This window comes from Pungitius pungitius, chromosome 10, assembly GCF_949316345.1.
Source record: "Pungitius pungitius chromosome 10, fPunPun2.1, whole genome shotgun sequence".
NCBI classification, from domain to species: domain Eukaryota; kingdom Metazoa; phylum Chordata; class Actinopteri; order Perciformes; family Gasterosteidae; genus Pungitius; species Pungitius pungitius.
In genome coordinates, this window is record NC_084909.1 from 19,815,280 (window position 1) to 19,841,359 (window position 26,080).

The 26,080-nt window shown below is 47.5% G+C and overlaps 3 protein-coding genes and 1 non-coding gene across 5 annotated transcripts; all 4 read left to right on the forward strand.

The window, feature by feature from the left end:
* The first annotated feature begins 1,626 nt into the window (after positions 1-1,626).
* Positions 1,627-15,094, forward strand: cavin2a (caveolae associated protein 2a). Its single transcript, XM_037489489.2, has 2 exons — positions 1,627-2,396; positions 12,031-15,094. Exons 1-2 carry the CDS (start codon positions 1,851-1,853, stop codon positions 12,910-12,912), a joined length of 1,428 nt encoding a protein of 475 aa, XP_037345386.1. The 5' UTR covers positions 1,627-1,850; the 3' UTR covers positions 12,913-15,094.
* Positions 15,095-16,554: 1,460 nt separating this feature from the next.
* trnas-cga (transfer RNA serine (anticodon CGA)) lies at positions 16,555-16,636 on the forward strand. Its single transcript has one exon. It is a non-coding gene; the product is annotated as a tRNA-Ser (tRNA).
* Positions 16,637-17,213: 577 nt separating this feature from the next.
* Positions 17,214-21,484, forward strand: nabp1a (nucleic acid binding protein 1a). Its single transcript, XM_037488939.2, has 6 exons — positions 17,214-18,318; positions 18,529-18,667; positions 18,826-18,897; positions 19,324-19,399; positions 19,510-19,579; positions 20,410-21,484. The coding sequence occupies exons 1-6, from the start codon at positions 18,225-18,227 to the stop codon at positions 20,619-20,621; spliced, it is 663 nt and encodes a 220-aa protein (XP_037344836.1). The 5' UTR covers positions 17,214-18,224; the 3' UTR covers positions 20,622-21,484.
* Positions 21,485-21,622: 138 nt separating this feature from the next.
* LOC119228938 (C-X-C chemokine receptor type 2-like) lies at positions 21,623-25,983 on the forward strand. Of its 2 annotated transcripts, none has more exons than XM_037488937.2 (2): positions 21,623-22,998; positions 23,388-25,983. In XM_037488937.2, the coding sequence occupies exons 1-2, from the start codon at positions 22,992-22,994 to the stop codon at positions 24,461-24,463; spliced, it is 1,083 nt and encodes a 360-aa protein (XP_037344834.2). In that variant the 5' UTR covers positions 21,623-22,991; the 3' UTR covers positions 24,464-25,983. The 2 variants fall into 2 exon arrangements, with proteins under 2 accessions (XP_037344834.2, XP_037344835.2); XM_037488938.2 differs by having other exon boundaries at positions 23,415-25,983.
* Positions 25,984-26,080: the final 97 nt, after the last annotated feature.

A 26,080-nucleotide genomic window follows, 5' to 3' on the forward strand; every position in this document is an offset into this window, starting at 1 on the left:
GTAGAGGAAAGGAAAGGAATGGAGGAAAGACAGGATGGGAGCGTCACTCCGTCCGCCCTGACCGAGGGGGGGAAAGTGGGAAGAGTCAAGGGTTCAAGTGCCTGGAATGGGAGGTGGTTCTTTTTATTCTGACAGAAGTGTGCGCCTCCCAAGAGACCCGGGCTTTGAGTGACAGGGAGCAGGAATCCTGCCTGTGGAGGAGAGCGTGTCACAGCACCCGTCTCCTCGGGGCAGCTTGGAAGCAGGTCGAGGGGGTGACCTCAGGGGAGAGGTGGTGGCCTCGGATGTTGGCTGGGGAGGGGGGGGGAATCTGACTTCTGAAAGCGGGGGGTAGCTGGTGAACAGATTGAGAAGCAAAACTAGGTAATGGGCAGAATTGTACGAATAGGCCATCCCTTTAACAGAATCCATTGTGAAGGGGTGGGGGCACGGCCCTGTGCGTGCATGCAGGCCCACTGCAGTGGCTGTGGGACACTAAAAAGAACTGGACCATAATGCATTTCACCATGTTTGCCTGTGTTTTCTTTGCTGTGTCACGTCAAAACCTGGCTGCTGGAAAAATAGCCCCGTTGCCGCAAAACGGGTTATCGACAAAATCACCGTTTGAAAACAGATGCTTTTGTTCGCGAGGTCCGGATCTGAAGAGAACTGTGGACTCTGCCAACACATTTCTCCTTTCTAAGGTGTGTCTTTTCTGTGTGTGCACACGCATACGAGACGTTGTTAGGAAAACTAATCTCAGTTTAAGGGCGGGAATGTTTTTTTTTATTGACCTTAGATGAGTGGCTGACCAAGCCTTCAACTCTATCAGGACGAATTCAATAAAAGCCAGGTGTGGGCTGGGAGGCTTCCCCACGGTCTGCAGTGATAAAACGGACTCTTGTCTTTAGTAAGCCGCCTGCAAAAGAATTACTACCCATCCAGCAGGACTCCCCCCCCCCCCCCTATTCACTAAAACATGTTACTGCAGATGAAATACTGACCAGAAGGTCAGTCAGGGGATCAGATGACCTCATTGTTGAAACAGGGACTTCCACATTTCCATGTCTGTGTGCCCCCTGTCATGACATAAAAAACAAGAGGGGAGGGGGAACCCGGGGGGGCACGCATACGCAGTCTCACATTGTGGCGCATTGAAACAGTGACCAGAGAAATATGTGCAAAGAGACGCGGTGGCCTTTTGATTCGGATTATAGTTTAATCGTCACTTTGTTGTGTTGTCACACGTTAATAAGGTGCAGCCTCACACCCACACACACACACACACACACACACACACACCACTCAATTTGGTAGACTATACTATCATCTAATCATCTACGAAACTATCCTCATATTATCAAACGGTTCATGCACAATGTGAAAATCCTGGTCAGTCACAAGCAAACCCAAAGCAAGCCAGCATACGCACACACACACACACACACACACACACACACACACACACACACACACACACACACACACACACACACACACACACACACACACACACACACACACACACACACACTTCCAGTCTGTCAACAGGGCTAGGCCTGCGCCGTCCCCATGGCAACCACGCCCCTCCCTCTGGCACGCAGGGGAGGTGTTTGTGAAAGTTCACGGCGTGCTTGTGGAGGACAGTTCGCAGCTGGACCGAGTGGCAGCGCCGTCACGAGAGCGTAACGCTACTGCTGAACCGCACCTGTCCAGGTGAACTGACCCCCCCCCCTCCCAAACCCCACGCACGCACGCATACACACACACACACACACACACACACACACACACACACACACACACACACACACACACACACACAGAACGCACCCTTGCATTACCGCGGGACTTTCGACCACCTGTGGACCATGGAAGAGGACGCGTCCCGCGCCGAGCTCAGCAGCGTCTCCGGCAGCGCGCACACCAGCCCGCAGCCCGACGGCGAGGGGCTGCTCACCCCGAGCTTCAGCCCGTCCTCCGTCCCCTCCTCCCCGAACCCGAGCGGCACCCTCTCCCGGTTCGGCTTGAAAAGCCCGACCAGCCCGACCGCGACGGCGGCGCCGGGGAGCCCGGTGGACCGCGGCCAGGTGAGCGCCATCACCGTGGTGGCGCTGCTGGACAAGCTGGTCAACATGCTGGAGGCGGTGCAGGACAACCAGCAGCGGATGGAGCAGCGGCAGGCCGACCTGGAGGGCGCCGTGCGGGGCGTGCAGGGCGACGTGACCCGCCTGTCCAAGACCCACATCAGCACCTCCAACAGCGTGAGCAAGCTGCTCGAGCGCTCCCGCAAAGTCAGCGGCAACCTGAAGGACGTGAGGGAGCGCCTGGACAAGCAGGCGGTCCACGTCAAGAAGCTGGAGGCGAACCACAGCCACCTGCTGAAGAGGAACCACTTCAAAGTGATCATTTCCCAGGTGAGAGGACACACGTGGTAGCGTTTCAGTGAAGGGTTGGAATATTTGGGTAAGTTGTAATTTAAGGGGGTCGTTTGCTCTCATCATCTAATGTTAGTCGTGCATTATGGGAAATGTATCATTTGGAGCTTGACCCGCAGAAGGCTTCTGATCTTTTAGATGACAGAACCTCTTCAAGGGTTATGCAGTCGGAATATTTTTACATTGGGTGTATTTGCATTACTAGGTTCATGAGGCCTGGTTCGACTGTGTGTGTGTGTGTGTGTGTGTGTGTGTGTGTGTGTTGTATTTGCATTCATTTGACTGCAGCAGCGGGTGTGTCCGATGTGCGCATATTTCTTGTGTTCCTGGTTGGCTCTATGTGATGTGCTGCAGGGAAGCAGCACAATCACATTTTCAACACCTCAAACTAGTTGGACAGGCATGAGGCAACTTGTAGAGCTCCTTCCCCCAAGGCTGGGGGGGGGACGTGATCACTTGAATTATATCCCCCCCCCCCACAAATATTGGAGGATTGGAGGAATGCTGAACGTGATCTTCTTTTTTCAAGTTATGATCTTAACTTGATTTTACCCACGTTCAAGTGAGGCTTTTCCTTCTGTGTGTGTGTGTGTGTGTGTGTGTGTGTGTGTGTGTGTGTGTGTGTGTGTGTGTGTGTGTGTGTGTGTGTGTGTGTGTGTGTGTGAGAGAAGAAGGGTGTGTCTGGGAATGGAGCTCTAGCAGGTAATGGAGGAGGCCTCAGACACTGACTAGATCTGTTTACACCCCCCTAGTCATAACTCAGACAGACATTTGGCGTCTGAATTTTTTAACAACTTCAACTGCCACATCGCACACCTGTGAGGACAAAACTCTACACACACACACACGCTGAAAAAAAAAAGAGATAAAGAATCGGCCAGGAAATAACAGCCGGAAAGTAATCCTCCACACCCCGACTTTCACTTATCTCAAAAATTGGTTGTATCTTGTGTGTTCACCGACTATTGGAGGCCACCTCAGCCTACGCCGCACTCGTTGCCACGCAGGATGAAAGCGGTTCCATATTGTACTAGATGTGATCTAGACTGTGTGTGTGTGTGTGTGTGTGTGTGTGTGTGTAGCCAGGCAGCCATTGTTGACCCAGCCAGAGCCACTGAGCTCTCTTAGCGGCGGTTGCACTGAGGCTGTGTTGTTCAAACCAAAAGACCTTCCTCTGGAAAAAAGGCGGGCGAGGCGGCGAGGATCGATTCCGGTGACACCCCCCCCTCCCCCTCCCCCGGGGAAAGGAGGGTCCTGTTGCTTTAAAGGTGGTTGGAGCGCTGGCTTCCAACACGTTGTCGAATTCCACGCGTCCTTTTGGATTTGCCACGTCGTGCAAACCTCTCTCTCTGTTGTGGTTTTCATGCATCACGTCGGTGCGCCTAACCATCTATTACATTAACATTATTACAGCATGCTGGAGAACACTTCTAAAGTCTACCTAAGACATTATGAGCACTGTGTAAGTCCCAGTGGAGATAAAAGCAGAGCAGATGGGTGTAGTGGGGCCAGGTGAGCGTGTGTGTGTGTGTGTGTGTGTGTGTGTGTGTGTGTGTGTGTGTGTGTGTGTGTGTGTGTGTGTGTGTGTGTGTGTGTGTGTCGGCTCAGGTGTATGCGGTTACAGGTGAGGTAGTGAATGGGTTCGGCCCGAGGGGGAGCGGGAAATAAAAGAACCGCTCGGCCCTTCCTCCTTCCCCTCCCTGTTGACTCTGTCCCTTTCTAATCTCCTGGTTTTCTCCTCCTTCGCCCCCCAGTTCTCCTCCGTCTGGTTTCGTGCTGTCGTCTGCTTCTCTGATATATTTCACTTTATCTTTGAACGTCCGATGCTTTTTTCTCTTCTCCCGTCCAGAGTAAATTTTCAGGCAACCCCCCCCCCCTTTTTTTTTTTGTTACCTGTGCTTGGTCCGGTCACCTGTCCCTATTCCCTGACACCACCAGAAAGCACGCTGGTCTTTGATGACGCACACTAGCCAAACTGTCCACAGCCACAGCCATTGGCCGAGAGGCCTCCCGCCTCCTCCTCCTCCTCCTCCTCGCCCCCCCCCCTCCTCCTCCCAGCTCAACAGAAAATTGTCCAGAACACTCATCACCCTGTAAGTGCCAGTTGAGGTGGAAACACAGAGGGTTTATGGGTAAAAGCTCTGCCCCCGCTGCAGGCCCTGCTCGTAATGGCGGCGGCGGCGTCTGCCGCTCCGCTGCCTCCCTGCACATAACGAGGACTAATGAGGACGTAATTACTGATGCTAGGCCCTTGTTTGTTTGTATTTTGTGCACCAGCGCTCTTCCTGTCCCCCACATGTGCCTCCCCTCTTACGCACACACACACACACATATACACACACACATATACACACACACACAGTGAGGTGAGGTTCCAGTGAGGAATGGGTAAAATTTCAGATATTCTCACGTTCCGTTATTCGTCACACAGATTGATTTCCAAATGCTCATCACATGAGTTTTTAAAAACCAACAGTCACCAGCCCCCCCCCCCCATCCAATTTACCCTAATTGCGTCAGCGTGGCATGTGAAATATGCGGCAGATTCGCAATTTCATTTCCTGCGAAAGGAGTCGTTTAGTTGGAGCAGGTCGAGATCTCCCCATCTGCGTTTGTTCCAGAGGGGGGGGTTTCATCACGACAAACACGTCGACCACAATGGCAAATAGAATTTGGAGGCCGTGAGAATCGCATTTGTCCTCCCGGTGGCACATGCTCAGCCCCGTTCACAGCGGGAAGAAGGGAGTCGCCTCCCTCTCTCACTCCAGCGTGACACAAACTTCTCGTGTCTTCTGCGAGTCGCACTGGATTCACCCATCGAGGAACCTCGCGTGCGCCTCGTGGTACACAACGGACCCCCCCCAGAGTGACTCCACTCCCCGGGGATCGTTGTTTGCTCTGCCGCCGATCGCCATGGTGCTTGTGTACATACATCTGTCACTTGGCCAAAGGTTGTGACTTAATCTTGGCTTTCAGCAGCAGGAAGCGAGAGACGGAGGACAAACTGGTTCCTGGCCTCGCCCCCCCCAAGCGCTTACCTGCTAAGCTCCACCACTCCAAGCTTCTCTGGAGGGAAGACCCAAAATGGCAGAATGAATGAAAGTCCGCTTTCTTTCATTTATGGAGACGTTTGAAAAGCGCTAAATGCCACCGACCTTCAGACACCGTCAGTGACACGAAAAGGATTGTGGTTTTACAAATATCAGCCCAACCATTTCAGAAATGCACAATGATTAGTTTCACAAAAGGTACTGGTTAAATTTGTGGCAGGTGAGTTGTGAATCACCTTGAAAGGAAGCAATTTAGCTGATTGCGTCAGAGCTTTTTAGACCAGAAGCTATCTGCCGGTTATTTGTTGAGTGTAAATGACATTGATGGGGAACAGAAGCCAGAATGTTCGAGCTACAATGGGAGGAAATGAGATTGTAGTGGACCTTTTTCATGGCAGACCTTCTGCCAGGTTTAGGGCTCTGATTCCAAGGGTCACTGGATATTTCCAGATCTCCAGAAAACATGAATAAAGAGCAGAGAAGTTTAGAAGAATGATTTCAAAGGGCGAAAGGAAAAAGTAAAAGTTATTCCTTAAAAACAGCACAGAAAGAGTGAGTGTGGATTCCCATGTGGACTGGAAAGCAGAGCCTACAGAACTCGTCACGTACCGGTTTGACGAGTCCGTTCAACTCTCCCGGTCTGCGGGGGGGGGGGCGGGGGGGGGGGGAGGCAAGTTTGCAAACGGTGGAAAACTAGTTGTAACAGCTCCGTCGACTCGAGAAGAACCCTGAGGGACCGGTGAAGGCCTGAGCTCGGCCCGCCCCCTCAACCTGCTGTTTAGTCACGTCGGCCTTTTGTTTCATTTTCACACGCCACAAACTATACGCCGGTGAATGTGCCGCGCGGTGGGTGAGAGGTGAGCTGGCAGCTCGTAGGTAGTTGGGCCTCCCGCCGTGTCCCATGATGCACTGCGCTTTCTTTGCTTCTGCCCGGAGGGCATATTTAGCATGTTCTTTGTGACTCACAGTAAGCTCACTTGTACTCTCATGCTCTTTATTTTACACACTAACACAGCGTTGCACCTTAGACGCAGGTGTTGAGACACTGAAGGATTAACGTTGGCCTCTAAATGGTTAACAAAACAGCTGGGGTCTTGTTTTTGTGCTTGGTTTTCTGCCAAAAGGTCCTCAAGGTCCTCAAGGTCCTATGAAACAGTCCATTGCATAAAACCAACTGTCCTCGATTGGTCCATCCATGCGTCTGCACCTTCTCAACCTTTTAAACCTCGGTGTCCGTCATCCAATCCGCTGGCCAAGGCCACAACATCCATGGCAGGAAAAGGGATGACAGTGCTGGATCCCGCTGTCCTTATTTCTATGACCTTACTTAAACGTGAGAATACAACATGTTTTAAGACAACGCAATGATCCCTGGGCTTCTCTGCAGACTCGACATGACCTTTGACCTCCACCCGAGGTAAACAATTTCACAATTGGTGGGGGCTTTATCAAAAAGGCTCTGGGGCATCTCCATGCGGCTCTTATCAAACAATGGTTCTGATACACTCGGAATGGGATTGTCCCGAAACAATGTGCAAAGAGGGGTTTTGAGAGATTGGAACAAAAGAGCCAAAAGAGATTAAAGCATCCAGACTGAAAACAGGGGCAAGGAGGGCCCTCCATGTGCAGGAATATGCTGCCCCGACCGGGCTGAAGACGTCCAGAGGGGGGTGGTGCGCTTCGACAGATGCGGGTGTAGCGGAGAGAGATCCGGTTGGATGTGCAGGACTTTCTGTAAATAGTCAGGAAAATGATTTCCGTTTCCATTTTGCAAACTGAGAAGGTGGCAGAAGGCGATCGTGTGAACGAAGGGCTGAGGGAACCGGCGCCTTGCATCACCGCCCAAGTCACCCGACGGGATCGGCGCCTCGCTGCTTTGCCGCCATCTCCGCTCTGTCGTCACGGAGGCGCTACGTTGCTCATGAGTTGGTTATTGTGTCGAGTGATTACACAAGCGTGCGACGCCAGTAAACATGTGTGTTTTTTTCTTTCTTTAGGGAGGCAGACAGGGGAGGGGGGGGGGGGGCATGGGAAAGAATGCTGTAGTTTGTTATGCTAAGCTTTATGGGGTATTGAGGCGTGATTGTGTATTGCCATGACGGCGGTGATTTATGAGACGATTTGAGTGGTTAAGGCGGTAGAGTGTTGGGCTACGATCTCTACGGTAAGTATTGTTTGTACGATTACAAAATGCAGGGCGGTGTGTGCGTGCCAAATGGCGTGTGCTGTGTAATGGGAGTTTATCACGTTACGCTCTCTAATGACAACACGCAGAGCTCCATGTCCTGTCCTCCTTCCTTCCTCTGTCCACAGATGGCTCTTCGTGGGGTGGGGGGGGGGGGGGGGGGGGTTATAACATACCGGGAAAAGGTTGGGTTTTGACATCTCGAATGAAGGCATGTTGTATTATAGATGTGGAGGGTGGATGCATTTTAAGAACAAAGGGGGAGTAAATTAATGAGCGGGGGAGGTTTCTGAGGCCCTTTTTGTTCTGTGTAAATATACCAATAAGAAGTATCTTTAAATGTTTGTTGTTTGTTTCTGCCTGTTTTCCCAATCTAACACATTCAGAAACAAAATGCTTGCATTGAGTTGACAGTAGCACACGTGTAAACACACATGCATTTAATTGTGCGTGTGTGGGTGTGTTTCGATGGTGTACCCTCTCATTGGTGCGTTCCACCTGAGCCGGAGGCCCCTGACTCACTGTGCCAATACACCCACACTAACCCGGCCTGTTGGGATTTAGAAAACCTCCATTTATGATCTGATAGGACAGCTAAACACACCTGTTCAACTTGTCTGATGATGTTTGAATGGGCCATTTTGTATTTACGTCTATATTCCACACGACGCCAGTGTTTTACATACAATCATTTTACTCATCGTCACATCACCCATAGGTCTAAAACCCATAAACTCATAAACCTTCATACATTCAGACTTCTTTTTGGAACCAGACGAGTCGCCCCCTGCTGGTCAGTAGGAAGAATGCAGATTGTAGGACACTTCCCATTCGGTTCACTGTGCAGAGCCGGAGGTTGCAGCTCGGGTGCACTTTTAAAAATGAGGAGACAGCAGAGGGTCCCCCAATAACCTCTTTAGCAGTTTCAACAATTACATTAATGTACTAGATTTTTCTTCAATAATGCAGCAACTTCCAGTTGTATTTCTTTGACGAAAAACATATCTTAACCTACCAGTCCATTATGTCCCAGCCTTACACCTCATGGCTTTGTAAAAAACAACTACCAAGTATGATGGTGCTAAAGGAATCGCACCAAACAACAAGAACAAAGCCGGGGGGGGTCATTGGTTGCAGATGCACGCGCATGGACGTAACTAAAGGCAGGAGGGCAGATGGAGGAGAAGGTGTCATTACACAAATGGTACAAACAGGAGCTCGCAGAGCAACGTGATCTCGCCTGAGATCCTTCAAACGGTGGCCCCTCGGTCCCGCCCGGGTCGCCCCCCCCCCCCCCCCTGTTTGAACGGACAAGCTCTCTCTGGCTTAGTAACACTTTGCGAGACCAGCAATTAGGTGGCAGTTCTGTCGTGCAACTGTTTAATGAGATTTTGGGCGCCATTACGTGGGCGTTGGAAAATATCCGTGAAGAATGTGTACAGTAAACTGTCTGTTTCACTAAATTAACTTTGTTATGCTCCACAAGTCGTCTAATTCACATCCATCTCACAATGGCTGATGTCCTACGTGGCTAAACACACACACACACACACACACATTTCAGATTCTCATCGCTAATGAGTGCTTCCTTAGAGGATCCATTAATTAACAGGGTTCCCAAGAGAAAAGAGACAAAATGTGAGGTCTACACACACACACACACACACACACACACACACACACACACATGCAAAGGGCAAACCTGGGTCGAATGATATTTAGGAAGATTTTTGTTTGTTTTATAGCCTGCTCGCCAGGACTGTTTGGGGGGTTAAACTGAGGACACACTCACATCGCACAACCAAACATGAAAAAAAAAATATATAATAATTTACCAGAGAAAGCAAATGACTAGGAAACAAAAAGACAGATTAAATCAATGTTGAGGAAAAATGAATCAAAGTTGAACAATGGTTGTGTGATCAGCATAATCACTCATCAATTCCAATTGACTTGTGAGGCATTGGGTGAGTAAATCAATCAATAAAACAGTGCTGATCCTGCAGCACAGTGTGTAGAAGGATGATGTTTGATTTTCAGTTTGTAGCCTCCCACACACCCAGCACCCACAGCGATTATCACAGATTACATCAAACATGTTTGAGCCAAATCAGCGGGTCTCCTACGTGCCTCGACTGAATCTTCAAAAGCCTTAACACCAACAAACAATCAGCAATGATTAGTTTTTCATCATGACTGGATGTTCCACCGAGGGTCAGCAGAGGCCATTTTCTACTTTGTGATCCTGACCGATCAGATTGGGTGTTTTTTTTTTTTAAATGCAACCCGTAAGCTATTTCTAACTTCATGTGAGGGCACGCCTCCCACATAGTTCCCGGGCTTAACTTATTGCACTCTGCATGAACACGTTGAGATCCGTCTCTCGGGGTGGGGCCAGATCCTCCTGGAACCAGTGTGGCGGGAGGGGTCCACGGAGAGCTGTTCCTCCGGGGGCCGCCCTCCACGTCACAAGCCCGTAGTTCATCACAACTCTGGGCTGGTTTTTGGGAAGGACGGCGTGGCTCTACAGCGGTGGTTGGTGGTTAATAGAAACTCACAAGCTGTCAACACCCACCCACACACGCAGAGAGGGAAGAGCGTTTCCTATGGGGATCATTTGGGATCATTTAGTAAAGGGCCAGGATTTATAATCCTCAATAAACACTGCTACTATACCACCCATGGTGCTGTTTGTTTTTGGTTATTCACTGGGAGATACCTAACCTGCTCGGCATACACCTGAGCTGTGAATCATGCCTGCACGTTCCAGGTCAAGGTGTCTGCTAAGTGGTCTAATCAGAGGGTCTCTGCATGCCTTTCCACGTCCTCAGAGCTAAGAGCTTTCCATACACAACCGCTGTTGATGACATCGGAGTAAAACAGCGGTTGGACGTTATCCCGAGTGCTCGTTGTGGATATAAAGTCTCCAATGGACGGATGCAATCAGTAAACTGAAGAAAGTGATGTGAAAAAACTCTCGGGGTGAAACACACTTTGACACAGTCTTGTAATCAATAAATCTTCTGCAAGTACAGTATTTTGCACTATGATGACCATATTGGCTTGAGCTGTTAGAGCACTTTTTTCCATTTATATTTTACAGTCTCAATGCCTGGTTGTGACCAAATAACAGTGTTTGAAATGGCCTGAGTGGGCTAAATACAGATTGCAGGTGCAATAGCCCAGTCATTTCAAGCTAAACTCCCCTTCAAGTATCCAGTGAAGATCAGACATGAGGCAGGGCTCCTTTTACACCATCTGGTCGACCCGCTACTTAAGTATGCGCCAATGACATCCCAGCAAAGACACGTCTCTCACTTAAAGCACTGCCATACTGTCCCAAGAGCTGCAATGCCATGCATTCTTTGAAAATCTGCCATACTTTAATGCAGACTCATTGTTACAAGCTTGACGTACAGAAACCACAACTGTTTTGAAGTGGTAACACCGGCGCATTTAGATTGAATTCCAGTTTGTCCTCACAATGTGGGGCCTGTTCTTGAACGCAGCACAACTGCCTTCATCAAATGACTTCATCAAGTTTGATTGTGCACAGATGAATGGGCAGAAAGTAACAGGGAGGGAGGAAGAGGACTGGGGAGAAACCAATTGAAACGGTGGAAAGTGGGCTTACTGTTCTCTGATTATGGTCCTCATAGTGTTCATGGATGAGGGGGTGTTTGAAGGCAGCGAGAGTGACGTGTAACAAAATAAAAGAAGATTTGTGCCTGCAGAGAAACGCGTGGAATTCCTCAGTCTTAAGGAGAAGACATGGGAGGCATGCAAAGGCTGGTGGAGGCAGGCCCACCACCTTCTTTCCCTCTACATCAGAAGTCACCAACCTTTGAGAGCTACTTTAAGGGTATAGGGTTATATGGAGAGCCACTTGTTTGATATAATCTTCCTGAATACTTAAAATGTGCTCAATTTAGCTATAAATATTGAAATATTATGCATTCAAAAATCCATGTTTACTGATGGCTGGTAATGATTCCTCACAATCAATATTAATAACACTTTCTCAGCACTAGGCGACATGTAGAAAGGTGGAATTTGTCACTTTCCGACTCTGCTGTGATTTGAAGGTGTACACAAAGTCCTACATGTTGGCTACTCTCCGGGGGGGGGGGGGGGGGGCAGCCAAACCATGGCCTGAGACATCCATAAACATAATTGTGGTACTATGTATTTGGAAGTAGTGTCTCTACTTTGATTATCACGGTGAAGGATTCCATTGCAGCATTGGCCTGGTGTCTAACCCTGACCATAATCTACTCAAACCTCTAAGTGACTGTAAAAGTCCCAGTTAGAGCAACACTGCTCATTCATGACCGATCCAATTAACCGTCTTCTTTCTGTCCCCCCTGTTTCTCCGCAGGATGACAATGAGATCCCCTCCAGTGTGTTCGTCCGGGACTCCGACAAGACCCCCCAGCCGAGCCAGTACGATGCAGATTCCATCCTGCCTTCCCAGTCCGTGACGGGCTCCATCGCCGGCAGCCGCGCCCACGACGAGGGCCTTCAGACCATTAGCCTGTCCTCCGACGACGACGATGTCCTCGCAGTGCACCACGAGGAGTACGAGATGTGCGAGAGCAACGACGCCATGGGCCCGGGCGCTTCCCACTCGTTTGAGAGAAGGGCCGACAAGTTCAAGCGCAACAGCCTGAAGAAGGTCGACAGCCTCAAGAAGGCCTTCTCGCGTCAGAGCATCGGGAAGAAGGTGAACCAGATCACCACCAAGATCGTGCCGCCGGAAAAGCGGGACAAAATCAGGAAGAGCTTCACCCCGAACCTGCCCAAGAGCCCCACTGCCAAGTCCTCCTCTTTCAAGGTATCTCCCATGACCTTTAACGTCAAGAAGGTCAGAGACGGCGAGGCCCCCACACAAGACCAGGGCTTACATTGGGAAGACGCCCATGTGGAGATTCCTGCTCTTGAAAACTTCGATGGAGAGATTCCCCTGGCAGAGGCTCACACCCAGGACGGAGTTGTGGAGGCGGTCCAGGAGATGGTGAGCCCCTCCACCCCAGACAGCATGAAGGCCGAGCTGGATATCAACGGAGGGGCAGCCGAGGTTGAGTGCGAGATGAATGGCGAGCGCTCTGCCGGCCTGGCAGTGCCAGAGCTCGATGAAGATGTTGGCGATGAGGAGCAAGACGAAGTGGAAGAAAAGGAGAATCACAAGAGCCCTGTCGTTGAGACCGCAGCAGACCCCAAGATTCCCACTGCAGCTATTACTGTAGAGCAAGTGTCTTAATACCATTTTACTTTTAGTGAGCAGCAAATTCTAGTTTCCCATTCATTCTATTCTTGCTCTAGTTTCTTATAAATTATCCCTCCAATGTAAACAGCCTTTAAAGCCCAAAATACACTATAAATACACTGTAAGCTTCTGAAAGTAGTCCATCTTGGGACCATTTCTACCAGCTCTACCTTTTATTATTACCCGTTCAGTCCTTGGCCGTTAACACACACACCGTAGAAGACGGCTTGTTTCCCAAATAGACCTTGCAGTGAATCCGAATCCAGCGCAGGTGCTTCCTAAACCCACCTGTCGCTCCAATGTACCACAACTCCCATCGACTGGTGCCGTGTCCTGGATGGCGACCCATCTCCAGGGCGCTGGGCCAAGTATTCCCCCCTCCCCACCCCCCCATTGCTGTGTTTTTCTGCCTCTGGAGCTTTCTGCCACACTGACAAATAACCCATTTGTTCTTTATGTCTTTTTTTTTTTCTTCCCCCTTTTTGTGTGAAATGAAATAGTAAATCTTGGGCAATCGTGTCCCCACCCACTGGCTGTTGAGGCCGTGTGTTGCCAGGTTGGGCTCTAGTTGGAATGGGGAGGTTCTGGGTTTTCAATGAAAAGGCCCTGGGGTGTTGTGTCACGAACCAGAGGTTGTTTATTGAATTCTTTTGGACCTACGGGGGGGGGGGATATAAGCCCAGATCTTAACTAATAGGTGTCTATATTTCCGTCGTCCCAGTGGCGATGGCTTGACTCCTAACCTGCGTTCGACATTTTGTCCTTTGAGTCCATAGTGACATGTCTGAAATACGACATGGGTGGCATGTGATGAATCAAAATGTTGCAGTTCACTTGTGGTTGTCCCTTCAGAAATCCCCAGGTGCAGACAATTTAAATAGATGGCATTCGAAAGAGTCTAAATGTTCTTGTCAAATCACACACAAAAGAAAAGAAAATGCCTGTTAATGTGTTTTTACTTAGTTACACTGATGCAAATGATGACAAATTAGGGAACAAGAAGCCTGCTGGTTTAATACAGACATATTAAATGTCCCCTTTTCAGCCCTTTGTCCTCACTATGGACCAAATTTATGTGTTTTATGTACAGGAATTATTTTTTCTCCAGGTATTAACACTTCAAACCCATTGAAATAGTAACTTGTGTGTGTACTTTATACAGTGAATGTTGTATCTGTGAATTTCTTTTGAGTTGCATTATGAAACTTGGGTGTTATAAGTCGTCTGTTTTTTTCTTTCAGGCATCCATGACTTACATGGTGAAATGTTTACTCAGTTATATATGTTTAAGACTTAAAGCAGGGCCCCACCACTAAGTGCTCTTCCCCTCGATAAATGCACACACACACACACACACACACACACACACCTAGCGTGCCTTTTGCCTTGCACAAGCTGGTATGAGTAGCTTCAGTCTTGAAGGTGTGGATTGATTTTGTAGATAAGAGGGATTACTGAATGTGTTTCCTCTTTAGAGCTAACACTTTATGGGGCATAATTGTGGGTTGATTAAAAAAAACGCTTAACTTAAAATGAGGTGCAAATTCACTCAGTCGACCCCATGTTTGAACCTCATAGCGTCCAATGCCAGGACTGCCTAAAAATACTTCAGCAAGTAGGACCAGGTGCCACGGATGCAGACACCAAGAGAGGTCAGACAAGTGGACCAAGGTAGGAGACAGCATTCCTAGCTTTGACGTATGACTCCTGTTTGGCCCACTTTCCAGGCGCTCATCCTCCCCTTTGAGACTATGCCAAGAGAGGGAGACGCTCTGGAGCCACAGGTGATAACCCCCCCCCCCCCCCCCCCCTCCAAACCCCCCCCTCGACGAGGGCTCCTGTGCACGAGCGTGCAGCGGAAAGAGGTCAAGAGTGGGTGTGGAACAGAAATACGGTTGTTGGAAAGGATGAGAAAGTAACCGCTGGTGACCGCGTGGAATGTAAACGCAGGTTATCGCTCGAACTAACTATGCAAAAGGAAATTTAAAATAAAAAAAATGAAATAACAGTTTACTGGGGTCTGATGAATGAAGGGGCGAAGAGTAGTGCACTTGAAAATACTTTACACTGTTGCTTGTCCTAAAGCTTTTCACTGTGTGCTTCATTCATTATGTAAAACCTGCCAGTTTGCTCAAATGGGATCTGTAAGGAGAAAATAAATAAACAGACAAAAATGATTTCAAAGAACTTGTTATCTGTTTTTTTTTTTCTCTCATTCCACTCTATAAAAAGAACTCTGCTTATGTGGGCACTTTGTGTACTTCAGAGTTTAAAATGTATTTCCTGGTGATTCCTGCACACGTGTTCCTTCTGAGATCCCTCTTGTCTGCCAACAGTAAATATGCAATACTTGGATTTGTGTTTGTGTGTGATCTTGACATCCGAGTGTCTCATCTAGATCACACAAAAGCCACACCTTTATCAGGTAGTGTGTTTAACGCCATCTTTGTTCATTCAGTTCTCACTTTTATAGCTTGTTCATTTAGTTTTCCACTAAAACCAAAGATGGTACACTTCCCAGCAGAAGATTCCCTGTCACTGGAGTGTTTCAATAAACAAGCAGTCGATTTCCAAATTTAGTGTTATATACATCAATAAAGATTTTCTAGCCTTTAAATATGGCCCGTGTACTTTTAATTGCAGTCCTCAAGGTCAAAGGAGACGAGTAGCACTAGTCACACATTTCACTTCCCTTGTGTAATGGTTAATTGTCTGTGGATCATTGGCGTTGAATGTTAGGCCTATAGTTCCCATGGAAACATAACAGAACTTGCTGTCGCTCAGGCCACTACAAGTTTTAAACCATTTAACAGTTGAAGTTTTGTGAAGGTTATTGGGTAAGAGAGGATTAAACACAGTGGAGGGGGCGGTTTGATTGCTCAACCCCTATTTGGATAGCACAGTTTATGGAAAATCAATATAAGACAGACGTTAGAGTCAGAGCCACAACAAGGGATTCTTTCACCCAAACTTTACATCACACAATCTAATTCTAACTAGAAGCAGAGTTTCCTGTTACTCAGAATATAACCTACAACACACGGTAAGTTGTTTTGATAGGAATTACTTTCTTCAGTTCTATGAATTATTCATTTTTTCTTATGAAATATTATTCATCATATTTCCACAATCCACAATAAATTAAATTTCCTCCACTATGTAATCTTACTTACCCAGAAATCATGGGCTACTTAAAGTTACGATCAGGTGTAATAAGAATATATTCATTTGTATTTTGGGTAAACGTACTCTTTCATACTTGAACTTTGCACATCTACTAACATTTGCATGTGCACATTATCTTGTTGTGCAATAGAATAAGACAGTCATAGGGAGTCGTATGTTTTGGTGCCTTTCTCAAACTGATCGAAAGGGTTAATAGTAGCCCTACCTGCTTCTGTTTGAGTGAGTCAAGGTGTTCTGATGGTGTTTGTCTCCCTCTTCTGTCCGACCGTAAACCAACAACGCTTCTTCCAATCAGTCATATTTTTTCAAATGATCGAGGGCAACATTACTATTAGCAAGCCAATCATTATGAATATGTACATCTAAGGATTTACGATGCTCTCACACTATATCCTGACATACCATCAAACACATATTTATACCCAGCAATCTACCAGATCACCGTCAATTGTCACGGTGGCCGAGAGGTTAAGGCGTTGGACTCGAAATCCAATGGGGTTTCCCCGCACAGGTTCGAATCCTGTTCGTGACGTTCTAGCTTTTGCCTGAATTTCAAACATTGCGCTTCGAACAAATCTGTCCTTCACCAAATTATCCACAACGTGCGATGACATCACGTCTATGTGGACACCTGCTTACTATTTGGAGGCAGTTCGCAACCTCTGTGTGTACTCTGTGTAAGAGTTTTGATATTAATAGTCCGCAACTCATCAGTTGACTTAATTGACGACGAGGAGGTATCGAATAATGTCATCTCGCGCTAGGTATTTTACATGTTGTCTCAGTCTCCGTGGCTTCAGTTCGGCTCAGTTCGGTTTAATCTTTGACACCCACCGAACTCTCCCTTAATGAACTCTCATCACTTCTCGCGATGTTTCTAAACGGGATTCATTCGGTTTAAACCAACTACTTCCCCTCTGTTCTGTAAACGGGTCAGAACATTGCCTGCTTGTATTTGTGTTTGCATTCTCTTTGATAAAATAGCCCAGGTAATTGTCAGCATCTGTCCACTCAATTGTGTAAAGACACACAAAAGGCTGTTTCGACGTGTGAACCCCTTCCCCGCGTAGCATAGTCGTACTGACCGAGTTGTATAAAAGACACCGTACCGCCAGCTGACGTAGACTTGGGGGTATTGTTTTACAAAGGGAGGATATAGTGAAAGTGAGCCGATTAAACACTTTTTTTAGACGCTGTCTTTAGGGTGTGTAGTTTTATGTAGACATATATAACCGGGGCACTTGGGGCGTGCGAACATTTCGACGTTATAGGGGCCTCTATTTGATAGACACACTAGTATTCTTAAGAAAGAACTTGGCCAGACTACACGCCAACGAGTGGCCTTTTCCTTAAAAAGAAAGACAGAGTAAATGCGCTAGTATTCACATGAAGTGTGTTGTCACCTCCTAAAGGCACAGACAATGAAGCTCTGCCACGTAACGTCAGCAGCTGAGGGGTCTGCGTCGATGCAGGAGCACCTCCGAGTGCACTTCATTAGTTGATCTGAATTCGAAGTTTTGGGTCTACTGCATCGCTAAAGCGCTGGTTTACTATATCACTAACTTTAACTTGGTCATCGATGTCAGCGCAGCGTTAGTTTCTTTGAAGACCTGCTCTTACGATGATAGTCGCGAGTAGATAACACGCAAAGAGACCCGTGTCCTGTAATGAAAGGGGGGCAGCAAAGCAAACTAGCATCGCGAACGAGCTAGCTCACATTTAGCATCGTGTTCCTTAGCAAAAGCACTGTGATAGCACACTTTGAGCACCGGTCGTGTGCTTGGTCTTTCTTAGAGGGCGGTGAACGTAATTGTTATGTTTCACCCCTTGTATCCAGTGGCGGTGTTTCTTGCATTTGACTTGAATGTAACGTTAGCCGACTACCATAGAAGCCGGACCTCGTCTCTATAAAAGGTTGAGATAGCGCTCGGGGTTTGAACTGGCGTTACGTTAGCATTTGGCTAACTGGTTAATTGCGTAGCTGAGCTAGCGCTAATGTTGTACGGCTGTAGCTAACGCTACCTTTAGTAAGACAGCCCGCTCTCAGCTGCCGTGGCATTTCAGTGGCAGTAAGGGACAGAGTAGTTTTATTTATCGTACACACATCGTCGAGACCCACAATGGCAACCGCCACAGGCGAGGCCTTGTTTTTATTAAAGGATGTGAAGCCCGGCTCGAAAAACCTGAATATCGTATTCATCGTGTTGGAAATCGGTAAGTCGGTCGGACCGTGACACCGCGGCGTCTCTGCCTTGTACCGTCAGCTCGTGTCTTGTTTTTGTTTAAAGGAGCCCGCGGTGGCGTTACTGCGACCTCACGCAACACCAGCGGCTACTGTCAACTTTAGTCCTAACAGTCCCACAAGTCACCTCCACCTGCTGCGGTGGGTTTCGTCCTTAACGTGTTGCCGTCTCATTGTGTCAGGACGGGTGACCAAAACCAAAGATGGTCACGAGGTGCGCTCCTGCAAGGTGGCGGACAAGAGCGGGAGCATCGCCATCTCCGTGTGGGACGAACTGGGCAGCCTCATTCAGCCAGGGGACATCATCAAACTGACCAGAGGGTAGGCTCGCTGACCTGCTGCTCCGGATACTTACCCACTGATCAATGACACGTGCACATGCTGCCATTAGGCAGGCAGCTGTGGATCCGAGTTGCTCTTGTCTTCTAGGAGAGGAGAACTTGTTGTCGGTAGTTTAATTGTGATTTTTCTCTGTTTAGCTATGCATCCATATGGAAAGGCTGCCTGACTTTATACACTGGACGAGGAGGGGACCTACAGAAGATTGGAGAGTGAGTATCTGTGCACAGATCAGTTTATACTTCAGCACAAGCATCGTAGAAAACAGCATGTTGTGCATTTGGTGGTTTACGTGTGGGGTTTTTAAAACGGGGTTGAATAACATAAACGCACACCTTTTTATTCTGTTACAAAAACATTTGGACAGTTTTTTTTTTTAAATTCAAGGGCAACCACAGCTGTGTATTTTCTCTAAATACACATGACATTTTAATCCCAAGGAATTGCATCTACATTAGTCTTACTCTGTCTTTTTTACTGACTCCGGAGCGGCCTTTGAATGACCAAACATCTCAATCTTAAAGCTTGTGTTTAATGGTCAAACATTGACTTTGGGAAATAAAAAAACCACTTCATTCCGACCAAACCTATAATCTTATGTCTGCATATCATCTCAAAATGTGCCTTTGTCTCCACAGGTTCTGCATGGTGTATTCAGAGGTGCCCAATTTCAGTGAACCAAACCCAGATCTGCTATCCCAGCAAAACAAGTCTGTGAGTAGCCATGTGCCCACTTTTCACTTTCATTAACAAATGTGTCAGCTGTCTTATCTTGACACAGATGGTGGGAAGATGTTAAAGCTGACATTCTTTTCCATTACCAGGGCAAACCAGACCAGAATCAGAGGGGAAACTCTCCACCCAATCAGAATTCAGGTACACCTGCTCCACCAGGTCAGTACATTCAAGGGTTGCAGAGATCCACTGCTCTTGTCCGGAAGAGTGGTACACACTAGGGAGGTCAAAATACCAGTAAAAAGCAGTCCGTACCAGTCCGATTCCACTGTTCTCACTCCCACAGTGAAAGGGCCCTGGTACTTGAATGCACACTCCTTATATGCACATTGATATTATGATTTTTGCGTCACGTTATTCGATCACCGCTAAATTTGGCAAGTTTACATTTGAGCAGGTGGTGGTCACGTTACTGAATGAAGCCTGAACGTATAGTTATGGAACTCATTGCAACCTTCATTTGTGTGTTAGCTGCTAGCTCTGTTAGCCTTTAACTGTTCTTCTCACAGGCTGCTACACGTCACCCCCCCAGGCAAATTCATCTAGTTGTTGTCCATGATGATTCTAAAATACTGTCCATAGTACACATCATTGATGCATTAGGAATTATTGAAGAATGTTGGTGTGAGTAAACTAGAGCAGACTTTTGTAATTTCTCAACTTGCTTAAAAAAGGAGAAAAGGTGACAAAAGCGATGTGTTGCTTTTTTGTTCACGTGCGTACTTGGCTCTGAATTAAATATTTTCTTTTGTGTCCGCTGGCCTTTGTCCCAGCAGACATTTTGACTTGCCCCCGTAAACCTTCGTAGTAACTGAGTCGGCGTGCACAATGCCAGCACCCCGTATCCAAAGCGTCTGCCTTCATTCGTATCATTTACACCTGTGATCATCCCACTGAGACGCGTCAAAATGTCTCCAAATGTCCTACGACTGCTCATATGTCTCACTTTGTTGTTCTGTTGGTACTTACTTGTATTTCTCAAACCACAGGTAACGGCGCCATCCTGCCCTTTGCCAACAACAACCCATTGACGGGTGCGTCCCGTGACGCTGGCTTCGGGGGCATCGGGCGACCCAACGGCCGGTCGCCTGGCAACGGAGCGCCTCCCGCTACCGCTGCATCGGCTGCAGGACCTACGACCGGCCCAAAGTCTTCAGTTACCATTAGCAACGGCAGGGACCCACGGCGTGCCAAAAGATGAGATTGAGGGTGTGTGTTTGGGGGGGGGGGGGCTTGGGGGAGAACAGTTATGGATGTCCCTAGTCCCCCCTGCCCCCTCTTTTTAAAACACTTTTGGCCCTTACCATCCGGCGCTATATCGGCCTTCAAAATTCTGAATTAAATAAGGGACGGCTTGCCTCATTCTTCTACATGCTAACCTGGTCAGGTGTGGTGTTTGTCATCGGTCGTGTGTGATGGCGACCCACCACCTGACGCTCCAGCTGCACTCGGGCGGCGAGTGGCGGTCGGCCCTCTCGGTGCCCGGTCCTTTCTGCCAAGTCTCACTGGGAGGTTGCGTCCCTGTGCCAGTGTTTCCCCCCCCAGCTCCACTGTCCTCTGCCCCATCTGTTCTTTTTAAACTACACACTCTACGTGAACACTGCACTTTCTTCCCTTATTTAAGTCGGAGGGGGTGAATTTTGCTGTCATCTCAATCGGGAGATGTGTTACGTTTTTGTTTGTTTTTTCAGCAGGAAAAGCCTTAAGATGGTGAAATGAGTTGTTGGATTAAATGCACGAGCAGAGTAGCTCAGAAGGTCTTCTTCCTTGTTACCAAGCGAATCCAAAATGAATTTGAGAGAGGAAATGTGTTTAGAATTATTATTTTAATAATAGTTAGGAAAATTGCTATAATGTTTTTCTTTTTTTTTAGTTCTACATAAATTGTAATGACCCACACTCGAAGAATGGCAATGTTTCACAGAATTAATTCTCCAGTAGTTAATGTAGTCTGAAAGAAAGCCACATTACTGTTAAAGTATATCAAATGTACAGTATGTTGAGTTGGTTAAACTGCATCTACAATGGTATAACACGTATTTGTAATAAACAAAATTAGCAATATTGCTTAAGCAAACACAATGGAGCTTAACATGCAAGGATGTAAAGGATCGTTTGTTGTGTAATTGGATCTTTGTCTGGAGATTGTTTGCCACCAGTTTTAATGGTACTTGAAACCTCCCCAGTGGCCCCCCTCAGAAGCGCTGCGTTCATCGGAGCTCCCTCAGAGCCGCTCACAACCATCTGACTGCACAGCGCCATCTAGTGTCCACGCCCACAAACTACCAGCCATGTCTGATCAGAGTTTTCTTCATTTATTTTTTTAAAGCAATAGGTTTTGCTTGCTATCACTGGATTGTGAGTGAAGTCAAACTGTATATTTTGCCAGTTCTACTTTAAACTGAAAGCCTTTACGTTGACTATTCCTCTGAAGCCATGCGTTGCAACGGCAAAATGCAGTTTCTTCACTTCCTTTGTTGCACCAAGCACCTAAACACGACCTCTGGGGCCAGTGTCACTGCATTTGTGTCTGTCACTCTTTGTCCTGGTGTAAAACTATTCATATAAAAGGCTTTAGCATGGGACCATTCACCATTAACAGTCTGTTATTCTAAATAACAGCTGTATTTAGACAACATGAAATAATGTATTTTCAAATAGAATGAATGTGGTCCAGGAGAAGAGAATATATCCAAAAGTATCCATTATACTTTTTTAACAAAGTGTAAATCTGTGTAATTAACTTCCCAATGTAGTTTTTGCCAAATGTTTAGAACATGTTCACGTAATTCTACTAACTCTGGAAGTTAGACCACACGAGTCGTGCGGCAGGAAATGTGATGCTCATGTGTCAATACCGATGCATGTCATGAGCCGAGAACTTCCTCTCAATCAGAAGTCTCATCATGTGCTGCAGGGAATATGAAAAGAAAACGACACGTCCATAGAGGCGGCGATGGTTCAACCGTAGTATTTTTGGAGGGAAGTATTGTTGTTTCCACTTGAATGTCCCAAACACACGAACACAAGGCAACACGATGTGAGTGTTGGAACCGAAGCGGACTCTTTGTGATTTACTGCATCCACTAAACATCAATTCCACCCCGTGTTGATTCTGTAACCCGTGAAGCGGTTTCTCTTTCCATTTGGAGCGCGTCACGTCTCATGACAGATGATTCATATTTTGGGGCTGGAGGGAGGAATTGTGGTTTAGTAATAACCAAACAGTGACTGGAGAAAAGTCCTTCTGATGACACTTGACAAAAATAGGAATGAGAAGAAAGTCAATTTGGGGAGTTACAATAGTACAATCCTAAGTAGTCCTGATCACAGCTTGAGAAGTTAGTAGGGGAGAGCGGTAAACTATACATTTTGAAGAACTAAAATCCTATTCCCATATAGGAAAAATAAGGCGCATACCTGCAATGTGTGTATTGTGATTCCTCATCCAATCAGAGTGGAGGGTGGAGGGAGGTGTGATGGGAGGGGGGTGGACACACAGTGTGTGTGTGTGTGTGTGTCCCCTGTCTCCTTGTGACAGACTCATTGCCTCCCACAGAGAAGACACACAATGTCCGGTGAGTGTTCTGATCCACAGAATAACAACTTCATTATTTTGTACTGGTATTTATTTAATACGTATATACATGAAACAGGTTGATAATGTGTAGTTTAGCAGAAATAATAGGCACTTTGGCAAAGGGACGTTTTTAAAATACAGATGGAAAACCTGTATACGATGTACAGACATGTGATCTGCTTCTTTATTCCATGCATTATTCATCATTCCTTTGAACAGCTGATTAGTTTGTGCCTTGCTGATATAATGTGATTTTTAAAATGTATAAACTGCAGCATGTAGCCAGTTACGCTGAGTTCTTGTTATAATCTCAAATTAACTTGTTTTTGCGTGTATTCCCACTAACACCCCCCCCCCCCCCCTTTCCCCCGTGTCCTCCTTCCCCAGAACCAAACGCGTCTTTTCTGTTTTTAGACTTCAGCTCCTTTTACGATTCGTTGAACGTCAGCTACAACGACACGGACTTCATCCCGGACCCGGACACGGTGCCCTGCGACTCCTTCTCCATCCCCGACGCGGCGGCGGTGGCCCTCAGCGTCTTCTACGTGCTCATCTTCCTCCTGGCCATCCCGGGGAACCTGCTGGTGGGGGTGGTGATCGGCCTGAGCAAGCAGCCGCTGCCGCCCTCCGACCTGTACCTCCTCCACCTGGCGGTGGCCGACCTCCTGCTGGCCGTCACGCTCCCCTTCTGGGCCACCTCCGTCACCCGCGGCTGGGTGTTCGGAGACGCCGCGTGCAAAGTCGTCACCGTGCTCCAGGAGCTCAGCTTCTACTCGAGCATCCTCTTCCTCACCTGCATCAGCATGGACCGCTACATGGTGATCGTGCGCGCGATGGAGGCGCGCAGGGCCAACAGGCGGCGCGTCAGCTGGGCGCTGTGCGCGGCCGTGTGGGCCGTGGGCGCGCTCCTCTCCACGCCGGGCCTCCTGAACTCCGCCCTGCCGTCCGGGACGTCGAACCAGACGACGTGCCGCGGGCAGTACGAGCAGGGCAGCGCGGACGAGTGGCGGCTGGCCATCAGGATGCTGCGCCACACGCTGGGCTTCCTCGCCCCGCTGGCCGTCATGCTGCCCTGCTACGGGGTGACCGTGCGGCGCCTGCTGCGCGTCCGCGGCGGCTTCCAGCGGCAGCGCGCCATGAGGGTGATCGTGTGCGTGGTCGCGGCCTTCCTGCTCTGCTGGACGCCGTATCACGTGGCGGTGATGGCGGACACGTTCTTCCGGGCCAAGATCGTGCCGTACAAGTGCCCGGCGAGGATGGCGGTGGACCGGGCCATGTTGGCCACGCAGAGTCTGGGGCTGCTGCACAGCTGCGTGAACCCGGTGCTGTACGCCTTCGTGGGGGAGAAGTTCAGGCGCAGGCTGGGCCACATCGTGAGGAAGACGGGCCTCGCGGAGAGGACGTCCGTGGCGAGGGGCAGCAGGTCCTCCATGTCGTCGGAAATCACGTCCACCGTCATGTGAGGCCTGGCGGAGACTTTGCTGATGGACCGCAGGGGTTTGCTGGACTTTACAAAAGTCAGCAGCCGTGTGGGAAGGAAAGCACTTTGAGAAGACTTCCTATTTTTGTAAACATTTGGTTCACAATTTGCCACGTGTGATGATTTAAGTTGGTTAACACATATCTTTGTACTATTGTATGTCCGAGTCCAATATATACTTGTTTTGTACATATTTCAATTCCAATTGATCTCTTTAATATTTGTTTGTGCATCTGGCAATAAACAGCGTTAAGCTGTACTGTTTACAACCAAAGATTGCTCTCTTCCCTCGTGTGTTATTCTGAAGAAAACATTTCAAAACAGTATTACGATGTCAAAACATCCCCTGATGACGACCTCAGGATGCAACTGAAACTGAACCGAGAAAAGCAGAATTACACCGAGAGAGACCGTGGTCATGTAACAAAAAGCGTCCCTTAATAAAGAGGATGCTCCGTCCGGTTTGGGCCAATGCAGAGGAGAGAGTAGCAGAGTGTTGGGCTCAGATGAGGAACATGAACAATACTCAGCTTCATTGGGTTAGTTTAATACATCCGACAAAACCAAATCACAACTGGAAGGTTAATTCAACAAATGGGATGTAGGTTACATCACAACCGAGTGGATGCAACAGAAGAACATTTGTAGTCAACAGTTGATTTGTACTTTTATACAAACAAACTTTTTTTTCTGTCTGAGTGAGGAGACCAAAGTGGGAGGGACCTGGTTTGATCAGAGCCAATAGGATTGGGTTCACCTGCAGCACAACCTTGGACTCTCCACTGGTTGCAATGGTTTGATTTGTAAGGTGACTTCCTTTTCTTTTTGTGCTTTCGATTGCAGAACATAGGTGGTGAAGTAATTTCTTAAGTTAAAATGACACAACTGCAGATTTTTTGCTTGTCAAACTTGTGGGAATATTTTTAGAATTCTTAAACAGATTTAAAGTGTCTTATTTTGTAACATTAAATCGCTGTATTAAGCTCTTATGTGTTGCACTCACTTGTTTCAAGCTATTTTACGTAACGTTTGACACTGAATGTGGACTTTATTTTGGGGGATACATATTGTCTCAGTAAACTACTTGTGGCTTGGTCAATACTGAAATGCTAAAAACACTTGTTGGCTTGATTATCTCTTTTGAAAATGATTTAAAATGATTTACATTTTGGGTTTTTAATTCACAATATTGAAATGCTTCATCCCCAATCCTTGCTGAGCGTGCACACCACATAACGTTAGCTACTTGTAACTTTAGCAATGTGCTAGTTAGCACTCACAGCTAACTCAAGTGTGTTCGAGCTAATGCATAGCAACAAGCTATTTAGCTTTACTGTTATGGCAGTATTTGCTGTTGAATTGTTAGGTTGACACCATGGTAGTTTGGACTCTTCTCTGCTAATGTTACATGCTAGCAGCAGAGTTTCATTTGCATTAGTGCTGTCCAGCGATTAAAATGTAATCATGATTAATTGCATTTATGTCATAGTTAACTCAAAATGAATCACATTTGTATTCTAAATGTTCCTTCATTTATTTTTTTCCCATCATTTTTTCTTCATTTTAATGCTCTTATCAACATAAAGTGGATTGACTTGCA

Bases quoted from the DNA above. Each gene is read 5' to 3' on its own strand.
- nabp1a (XM_037488939.2), top strand. From the start codon at position 18,225: ATGGCAACCGCCACAGGCGAGGCCTTGTTTTTATTAAAGGATGTGAAG. The intron at 18,319-18,528 runs GTAAGTCGGTCG...TCATTGTGTCAG, and splicing joins ATTCATCGTGTTGGAAATCG to GACGGGTGACCAAAACCAAA. The intron at 18,668-18,825 runs GTAGGCTCGCTG...TTCTCTGTTTAG, and splicing joins ATCATCAAACTGACCAGAGG to CTATGCATCCATATGGAAAG.
- cavin2a (XM_037489489.2), top strand. From the start codon at position 1,851: ATGGAAGAGGACGCGTCCCGCGCCGAGCTCAGCAGCGTCTCCGGCAGC. The intron at 2,397-12,030 runs GTGAGAGGACAC...GTTTCTCCGCAG, and splicing joins TCAAAGTGATCATTTCCCAG to GATGACAATGAGATCCCCTC.